General features: G+C 42.6%; 2 protein-coding genes across 2 annotated transcripts; both read left to right on the top strand.

The window, feature by feature from the left end:
• Positions 1-366: 366 nt before the first annotated feature.
• GCG54_00008375 (uncharacterized protein) lies at positions 367-573 on the top strand (the record flags this gene model as incomplete). The annotated part of the gene is made up of 1 exon (XM_045408342.1): positions 367-573. A coding segment is annotated over one exon (207 nt), but the record flags the coding sequence as incomplete, so codon positions are not given.
• A 531-nt stretch (positions 574-1,104) lies between these two features.
• Positions 1,105-3,011, top strand: GCG54_00008376 (Transposon Tf2-11 polyprotein; the record flags this gene model as incomplete). The annotated part of the gene is made up of 3 exons (XM_045408343.1): positions 1,105-1,913; positions 2,181-2,825; positions 2,933-3,011. The coding sequence occupies 3 exons, from the start codon at positions 1,105-1,107 to the stop codon at positions 3,009-3,011; spliced, it is 1,533 nt and encodes a 510-aa protein (XP_045263033.1).
• Positions 3,012-10,427: the final 7,416 nt, after the last annotated feature.

Genomic DNA, 10,427 nt, shown 5'->3' on the forward strand with positions numbered 1-10,427 from the left:
ACAGTTGACGGGAAACGGAAAGGACGGATGGTCGTCGACCTCCGAGCCCTGAATAAGGTCACCATCCCAGATGCTTACCCCTTGCCCCTCCAATCGGAGGTAATCCGGAAGGTTAGAGGCAAGAAATACATCACCAAAGTCGACGCCCGAATGTTCTTCCATCAATTTCCGGTTAAGAAGGAGCACCAAGAAAGACTCACGATGGTCAGCCATCGCGGACAAGAAATGTCAACTGTAGCGCCCATGGGATTTAAGAACTCTCCAGCCCATGCACAGCGCTTCATCGACACCCTCTTAAGGGACTTCCAAGCCTTCGCCTGGGCCTTCATCGACGACATCGTCATCGCCTCCGAAACAGAGGATGAGCATGAAGCCCACTTGAGGGCAGTCTTCAAGGTATTGGAGGAACGAGCGGTCACTCTTTCGCCAGACAAGTCCTTTATCGGTTTCCCATCCATCGAACTACTTGGTTTCAATGTGGATGCTTTCAACCTTTGGAACACAGAGGATCGAGTACGCGCCCTTAAGCTTGTGGAATTCCCCAGGAATCTTTCCTCTCTGGAGAAATGGCTGGGCTCCACCGGATATCTGCGTCACCTTGTGGCTAGATATAGCGCCCGCAATGAGCCGCTGCAAACCCGCAAAACCAACTTGTTAGCAGAAGGCAGACGTCAAGGGAAGCACACCGGGTCCGCCAGGAAACATTTTTGCGAAAGCACTACTTTCCAGCCAACTCAAGGGGAACTAGACTCGTTTGAGGACGTCAAGCAAGCGCTCATCGAAGCCAGTGCTCTATTTCACCATGACCCAAACCGTACGCTGTTCATACAACTGGATGCTGCTCACGAGCGAGGTTTTGGAGCCATGCTGTTCCACCTAAAGCGTGGTACGGAATGGAAGCCAGGCACTGCGATACCACGAACGGCAGTAGAACCTATCATGTTCCTCAGCCGATCGTTGTCCAACGCCGAGCAAAAATACTGGCCAACCGAGCTGGAGGTTTCATGCCTGGTCTGGACAATCCATAAAGCCCGCACGCTGGTCCAGTCCGCCCGGAAAAATCCGTCCATCGTCCTAACGGACCATGCTTCCACGGCCGGGGCTATGCAGCAGACAACGCTGTTCACCACGGACCGGAGACGAGCCAACCTCCGCCTGGTTCTCGCAGCAGAGTTCCTTTGCCAGTTTCAACTCCTATACATTCACATCCCAGGAGTCACGAACGTAGTGGCTGATATGCTTTCTCGAATTCCATCAGGCAACGATCATCCAGACCCAGAGGAACCAGGACAGCTCGACAAAATATGGGACGAGTCCGCCATTTACTGGTCCACCGACGTGGGGATTTCCCCGGAAATGCGCAAGCGTATCCGGAGAGGATACAAAGATGTGCCCAAGTGGAAGGGATACATCGATATGCTGAAAACCGCAGACCCCGACTTCCACTTGCCCTTCAACTTGGACCAAGGACTGCTATACTTCGTGGAAACCAGCGGAAAACAAAAACTCTGCGTTCCAAACGAAGTAGCTCAAGACCTCATCGCAGCCGCCCACGACGAGAACCAGCACTACGGTGACAAGAGAGTGTGGTACGAACTGCAAGACAAGTTCGTCATCAACAACATGATGACCAAGATCAAGAAATACCGCAAAACTTGTCCCGTATGTGGACCACTCGGGAAGGATAGAGGCAAACCGATCGGCAGCCTTCAGCCCATCATAACACCCCCAATTCCCTTCCACACAATCACAATGGACTTCATCACAGGACTACCTGAGGTTTCCGCCGACAACACCATCTGGAAACTACCAGGATTTGCCTTCTACGACTCGGTGATGACTGTCACTGACAAGTTCTCCAAGTCCACCATGATTGTGCCGGGAAACACCTCGTACACGGCTGCAGAATGGGCGTCGGTCCTCATCAAGATGCTCATGCTCTGCAACTGGGGAATTCCCCGCAGCATCATCTCAGATCGGGACCCCAAGTTTCTGTCGGAATTCTGGCAAACTTTGTGGAAGGAAATGAACACCAAGCTGAAATTTTCGACGGCATACCACCCACAGACCGATGGCCAGTCCGAAAGGAAGAACCAAACGGTCGAGGCATGCCTCCGAGCCTGGTGTATGACTTTCCCTGACAAAACCTGGATCCACGGCATCGTGTCTATCCAATTCAGCCTCAACAACGCATATGTAGCCACAATCAAATGCTCCCCCAACGAGCTCGTGTATGGCTTCAAGACCAACGGGCCACTAGACCTCTTAGGCGATGTCAACATCATTTCCAACCGCGACTTGCTCCAGGAGGAAGCGAAGATCTCCATCGCGGAGGGGCAGATGCATATGAAACAAATTTTCGACAAAGAACATCGACATATCGTGTTCGGACCGGGAGATTTCGTACATCTCCGCCTCGGAAAAGGGTATCGGCTACCAGGGAAACCGTCGCCAAAAACATCCCCCCAGTACACCGAACCGATCAAAGTGCTCGAACGAGTCGGACCGCTGGCGTATCGGTTGGACCTCCCACCGACAATGAACGTCCACCCAGTTATTTCGATCGCGTATCTCATCCCAGCAACGAACCCGCAGGACGATCCCTTCCGCAGAACGCCGCTACCAGCCATCCCGGTTGATGTAGACGACCCAAGGCAAGCCGAATGGAGGGACTGGTTCGCGCATTACGAGATCGAAAGGATCCTAGACAAGCGCGTTCTCCGTCGAGGTAGAGGATCGAGTAAAACGCAGTATCTGATTAAGTGGAAGGATTTCCCGCATTTCCACAACGTGTGGATGGACGCGGACGCTATGGAAGCCAATGAGTTAGTTGAATCGTTCGAACAACAACTTGCGGAAGCACAAACCAGACGCGACCGCAGCAAACCCATTTTGATTCCATCTGCCGAACAATCCCCTTCTTTGGAACCAGGGGAATTGCCGGCCGACAATCGGAGAAAGAGAGGCAGACCAAGGCGCAGCGAAGGAACAATCCGCCTGCACACATCTGAAAGGATTTCACCAGGATTTCCCCGGAACAACGGACAAGGGAATTCTCCGGGAAACCAAAGAGCGGCGTCCGTGCGTCCAGATCGACAAAGTGGATCGTCTCCTGGGGAAGCGCCCCGTCGTTCGCGCAGGCTGGCCGCTGGCCAATAGAACTGCACGGTCTGAACAGCGCCTTCTGAGAGCCTCAACACCACAACGGCAGGCACGACGACGCTGAACAGCTCTTTCCTCGAGAAATCTCCAAGAAAGAGCGCGCCAAGCCCCACTTTTAGCAACGGCACGCCCTCTGCCTTTCACCTTTTGTTTTTTTTTCGACCGCCCACAACTTTTGTTTTTCCTTCTCCTCTTCACCATCACCGGCCCGCGTTGCCCCCTCACTACAAGAAGGGAACGCGCCCACGACACGGTCATTACTTTCACCAAGCCTTCAACGAGATATGCCTCGTTTCAGATTTGTCCCAAACCTTACACATCAATTCCCGTCCAAGGACCATCTTTACCGCACCAAGTACTACCCCTACTTCGAGCGCAATCGCGACCCCCGCGACCTCAGTTTCGAGGGATACTTCCGCGCCATCTGCATCTACGGAGGCGAGGAAGAGCTGTTGAGAAACGGCAAGGTCGCCAGATCCGCCATCACCAATCTCCTGAAGAACGACCCCGCCTGGGCCAACAATTACCGCCGCCAAGCCGTCCAGCTGGGATATTCCGACCCTGAGCGTTCGCAAATCCAGTTCACCATCTTTTGGTCGCGAAACTACTTCGATACTTCTGAGGACGTGAACGTCGCTCGCCAAGTCTACGCGGAGAACCCACAGCCGAACATCGTTTTCACCAAGGGTCACGAGACACTCCCAGTCCTCGAGAACTGGCCAGCCTGCCCAATTCCCTGGTCGCCAGCTCCCGTGCCCGGCGCCCGTACCGCTAACCTCGCGCCTCAGACCTCAATTCCTGAAGAGGACTCCGACCTTTCCGCGGACGCTCAAGACTCCTCATACGAGTCGGATTTCTCGGAGAATTCCCAAGAAGAAGACGACGACGTGCCCAGCATGGCTCCCACTCCCACCGGCAACCGCACTCCCGGCAGTGCCCGCCTGCGCAACAGCCGCGGCCAGTACACCAAGGAGGAGGACATCAACCACCTTCTCGCCGTGGTTGAGTCGATCTACAAGGCTACTGCGGACTTCACCAACAAGGACCTCGACCAGAAGAAGTACCACGACGTCCTGATGAGCCTCATCAAGAAGAACCCGAACGTGCCCGAGAAGCTGCGGGAGTCTCTCCTTGGCAAGGATATCCAGGAGATGAACGCGGAAGAGTACTCTGCTGCCCTCATGCAGTCGGCCAAGGCCTCTGGCAGCAAGAAGCGTCGCTTCAACGAGATTGACGACACGCCCGTCGGCCGGGGCGTCCTGTTCCCATCCACGCCCCAGACCGCCGCTGCCGACAAGACCGCCGAAGCCCCCAGCGCTTCCAACGCCGCGCTCGAGAAGATCAAGGAGAAGGACCGCCTTCTCGATTGGCAGCGACACTTGAACAATACCTTCCGCGACAACATCGCTTCGCTTCGTACTCGAATCGAACCCGACTTCTTCTACCTCCTCCCTTGGGGCGCGGACCTTCACCTCGTCACGCTCGATTTTCAGGGCGTTATCCACTACAAGCTGGTTGCAGCGACCCTGCACAAGATTCTCTCCACCCTCCAAGACACCAAGTCCCTCGTGATCGACTTCAGCCTCTTGAGCCTGATTGACCTGCTCAAGAGCAACGCCCTTGTCGCCGAATTCTCCGTCCGCCGGGCCAAGGAGAACAAGCTGCGATTCGCCTGCGACGCCGATGACGAGGAGCTCATGAAAGAGGTTCGTGAGCAGAACATCGCGGAGGAGTCCTGGATGCTTTTCGCCTCTTTTTCCTTCGGCCAGACCAAGGGTTACCAGGCCCTTCGCCGCGCTGCGGCCGATGACGTCCTGGCCTGGGCTGCGATCAACAAGTCCCGCGACGACTTCATTGAATTCCTGGAGATCACGGACGAGGAATACGATGACGGCATCGCCGCCGCTTCCAGCCGGGCCAAGCCCAAGATGTTCACCACCCCCAAGAAATGAACACATGGGGACTACGTCAAGGCGGAAGTTTGCACGCGGTGACATCGACAGGAAGGAAGAAGCCTACGGGCCGGATTAGGTAGACAGATACGGAAAGCGAAATGAGACGGATTTCGCAGGATTTGCTTTCTTGATGGTTTATTTCTTTCGTGATTTCTGCGTAGTTTTGCTCTTAGTATTCTTCTCCTGTAAACCTCACCGCACTCGAATTCTCCCACATCACTTCCCACGGCCAAGCTGGCCCAGCGACTTCGCTTACCAGCAGCGCTGGTCCGGGCAAACATTTTCCGCCCTTTCGCCACGACTTCCACTCAAACCGTCGCTCGACGACGCCACCGGGAAGGCTCGTCAACGAACTTCCTGAATCCGCACGGTCGCCATCGCCATCGCCACCGTTCCTCCACAAGGTTCGCTGCGAATTCCCCGCCAACTCGCGCTATTGCAATCGCCATCGCTTCCCCGCGATTTCGCCGCGATTTCCTCGCAAAATCGTGTGGTCGCTACCACTACCGTTTCTCCGCGATTTCACTACAATTTCCCCCTGTTGGAACGGCTCGCTGGCGTTGAGGTTCGTGGACGAAACTCACTCTTTTTGTGGAGGGGCAATTGTTATGCCATGGTTCAGGATTTCCCCGTGATTTCCCAGAGGGGATTAAGCGCGGAATTCCCCGGGATTTCCCCGGGATTTCCCCGGGAAACTGTATATAGAATCCTAAGAGATTTCCCGGAGATTTCCCTAAGATTTCCCTAGGAAATACTTAGAGTATTCCTCAGAGAAATCTCCTAGGAATCCCTTAGAAGAGGCATCGCAATATTACATCTTTTTACCTACGCCTACGCGTAACATATACTTAGTCTTAATATCACTCTATATATACTGTTATATATTAGAACTTAAGTTATCTATATTTTAGCTAGTTATCTAAGAGAAACTATTCTAGTAGAGTGATATTATCTATTTACTTTTTGCTATAAAGAGCTATAGCTTAAGAGTAGGTTTCTTCTAAGTCTAAGAAGAGGGTTATTTAGTGTAGTTCTTTAGTCTCCTCGTAGTAAGTAGGTCCTTATAGCTAAGGTTATAAAAAGACCTATATAATTATTTTATCTTTAACTACTTCCTCAACTTAGGTACCTCCTATAGGTATAACGCCTTATTAAGTTGAGATCTAGTCTATAAAGTAAACCTTTCTTACTAAGGAGTTATTATATAAGGTATATTAAAAGTTATTATTCTTTATTCTAGTAATAGCGTTAACCTCTACTAGCTCTTTATCTCTTATATAGTTAATATTAACTATATAGCTATATGCGTACTTAATATTAATATAATTAATAGTAGTTATTAATACTTATTATCTAGCCTCTTCTTATTCTCTCTAGGCTTTATTTATTATAACTATAGCCTCTTAATAATAGATAGATAATTCTAGGCTAGGTATTTACTCTAAGTAGTACTTATTATAGAATTACTTCACTATTACTTCTAACTAAAAATATACTTTACTTTAGAGGATATAGGCTTAAATAGTTGCTAGGTTAGGTATTAAATTCTTCTATCCTTTATTAATAATATTATCTTAAATAATATTATAATTAGTATAAGAGCTAATATATTATCCCCTTAAGTAGTATACTACCTTAGTATTCCTTAACTTATCTATAATATTATATTTAGCTGTGTAGTATCTATTTATTCTATAGGAGTAGTAACCCCTAATCTTAAGTATATTATACTATATCTAGTTTATAGTAGTTAAGCTTATAAATTAGCTAGCCTCTCTTTACTATTTATAACTCCCTTATACTATAAATACTTAGTTTATATCTATAATATAACTATTTTATACTAGTTTAAGCTGCTAGCTAATATTTATACTTAGCTTCTAAATGTTAGCTATAAGCGCCTTTATTTATTCCTTAGTATCTTTATTATTAAGAGATATTTAGTATATCTACTCTTAAAGAGTAGTAACTTTATCTAAGTTTACTGCTTTTAAGTTACTATATTACTACTAAATATAGGTAACTTATATAGGCTAGTTAATAAGTTTAATAAGACTAGTAATTAAGAGAGGAGTAGTTACTTTTATAGCCTTCCTTCTATTAATATATATATAAGAGGTCTCTCTAGCTACTTATTTAATAATTATATGCTTAATACTTAGCTAAAGTTTCTAGAGTAGGTCTATAATATTATAAGAGAGAGCCTTTATAGTAGCCTTAATAGTTCCCTTTAGTAAGTACCTATAAATAAGGCGAATAAGATTTTAGTTTTAATACCTTAGGAGTTCCCTTATAATAACCTTATAGTATAAACCCTTAATATAATTAAAGAAAGCTATAATACTAATAATATCTATCTTAGAGAGGGGAGGCTTATCTTTAATTACTTAAAGCTCTTTATTAAGGTCCTAATAGAAGCTTTTATCTATAATATTATACTAGTTAATAAGGGTAGCTTTAGTAGCTTCCTAATTATTAAGGTCTTTAATTAGTAATTTAATACCTTACCTTAAGTCTTTAAGACTATAGAGGTAGACCTTTATTAGCTTATCCTTATTAGTCTAATAAGCTTTATAAGACTAAGAATTATAAGTTTTAATAAAATCTATAATATTATTACTTATAAATATAGGAGTATTCTCATTTAGGAAGGGATTTATTATAATTAGTATAAGATATTAAAGGTATAACTCTATTAGTTATTTAATAATTCCTATTAACTAGTCTATAGAAATAAAATAAGTATTACTAATAAGAGCTATAAGCTACTACTAGACTTTATAGGTATTATTGCTTAAAGTATAGTAAGGATTAATACTAGAGGCTTATTCCTTACTTCTATTAGCTTTAGTATAGAGGTAAGTATTATTAGTAGTATAGTTAACCTCAGTGAGGTTAATATTAGTAACTTAGGCCTATAAACTAGAAGGGCTGTTAAGTAAGCTATCTTTAGAAGCTAAAGTTACTTTAGCTTAATCTTAGATATTCCTAAATGCTCTAGTTTAAATATTAAATATATTAGTAGGCTTATTTCTAGTAGTGAGGTTATAAGGAGTTAGGATATCTTTATATAATATCTCCCTAGTAGTTTTAAGCTATATCTTAGCTATAATAGTTATTAATAATTAAAATAGTAAATATATAAGTTATTATTTTAAGTAATTAAAAGTGTTAATCTTTCTAATCTTAAGTATTATTATTACTTTTTCTAAAAATATAATAAAAAAGAAAANTCTAATCTTAAGTATTATTATTACTTTTTCTAAAAATATAATAAAAAAGAAAAGAGAAAAAAGTATAACTAAGTAGGTAGGTATTATACCTCTACTCCTATTAGTTCTAAGCTTAATTAGCTATACTATCTTAGGCTTCTATAGTTAACTTTATATTCTTTCTTTTAGGCTTCTATTAATTAATCTATTAAGGGTTACATAGACTATTAATAGCTTTATAGCAGATTTATCCTATTCTTCTATAGTAAACTTATTAGTTCCTAGAAGCTATCTTATCTAAGTATTATAAAGTTTTATATTCTTATTAGTTTAGAAGGCTTATTAAGTAGATTTAGTCTAACCTTAATAGTCTATAATATTAAAGAGTAATAAGAGTAAAAATAAATAAAAATCTAATACTTCTTACTATATAGGCTATAATACCTTTAAGGTCTTTTTTAAGGTTTTTTTATATTTCTATATTCCTACTACTAGAGTTATACTTAGCTATTATACTTCTCTGCTTATTATAAATTAGGTCTATAAATAACTACCTAACTCTTATTAATATATTATATTTCTTAGTATTATATAGCTAGTAATAATAGTTATAGTTATTATATATATCATATTAATCTGTTTATTTAGTATAAAAGTAGGCTCTTCTTTAGTACCTCTTATAGGTGTTTAAAAGAAGAAAGAATCTACTTCTAGGTATTATTAAAATAGTTATAGGCTTAGTAGCTAAAAGCTATATAACGTAGTAATATATATATACCTTTAGGCGTATATAGCTACTATAGCTATATAACTTTATAGTTTTAAAGCCTATAATCTTAAAAGAGAAAGGAAAAGACTTCTTATTTACTTTATAGATCTAAAATAAAAAGAATAGGATTAAAAGCTTAAAAATCCACTAAAAAAAATAAGTGAATTCTGCTTCTAATCTATGAGGATTAATAATAATATCTAAGCTAACTTCTCGCCCCTTAAAGGGGGCTAGTAATCTGACCTCTAAACGCCAAAAACGCCGAAAAATCCAGTGGGCCCACTAAACCCCGTTCCAATACATTGCCCTGGAAGCTTGATAAGTCTCTCCCCCTGTTTTCTTTTTCCGCACTCTCGCTGTGGACTGTGAAGCCTAACAACTCAGCGCGCTACCTTACTCTGCATGCAGCTAATAAGGTAGCTTCTGCTATAGGTACGATTGTGCGCCTAGGCAATTGACAATCCGATAAACATTCCACGCACTTGCAAATGCAACGTCAGCGAGCGAATTTGAGAAGCTTGTAGAGTTCCGCCGAGAATGTGCTCGGAGATCGAAGATTGCATGGGGATGCCTGCCCGCTGGTTCGCGAGTAGGTCACATGGATACATGCACCCTGATGGTGCTGGCGGAATGGGACCCCTGCAGGGTCGGACAACACTCAAGATTGAGGTTGCCTTGAGCGCAGAATTCGGTATAGTCCGTTGCGTTGACAGCGTCCGCCCCCCCTTTTTTTCCCCGCTTATGCAAAAACATGAAAAAAAGCTAATTTTATGCTATAACGCGTATTTTGCCGTATTACACGCAAAATACATTAAACCTATCGCTAATACCTTAATTACTATTAATTATTATAGTTATAGTAGTATTTAAATATATAACTATATAATAGAGATATAAGGTATATATCTAATACCTCTATAGTAGTTAATTTACTTATAGAGGTATTACTAACCTAATTAATTATTTTATCTCTATACTAATTAATTAGTAAATCTTATAAGAGATTAAAATAATATTACTAAAGAATAGAAGAAGAGACTTATAGTATAGCTTTATATATCTACTTAATATAAGTTTTATATAACTCTAAGTAATATAAAAATATATTAAGAAACTTAATATAGATTTTTTAGAGTAAATAGCTTTAGTAGTTAACTAGAGTAATAAATCCCCTAATAGCTTAGTTTATTTATAATATTAAGTAAAAATCTATTACTATATAAATAATATTTAGTTACTTATAATTTATTACTAGTTAGTATATATTTATAGTTTATTATATTAGATATACTAAAAAAAACACTAAGTAATAATAATAATATAATAGTA

The sequence above is a fragment of the Colletotrichum gloeosporioides genome (assembly GCF_011800055.1).
Source record: "Colletotrichum gloeosporioides strain Lc1 chromosome Unknown consensus_52, whole genome shotgun sequence".
NCBI lineage: Eukaryota > Fungi > Ascomycota > Sordariomycetes > Glomerellales > Glomerellaceae > Colletotrichum > Colletotrichum gloeosporioides.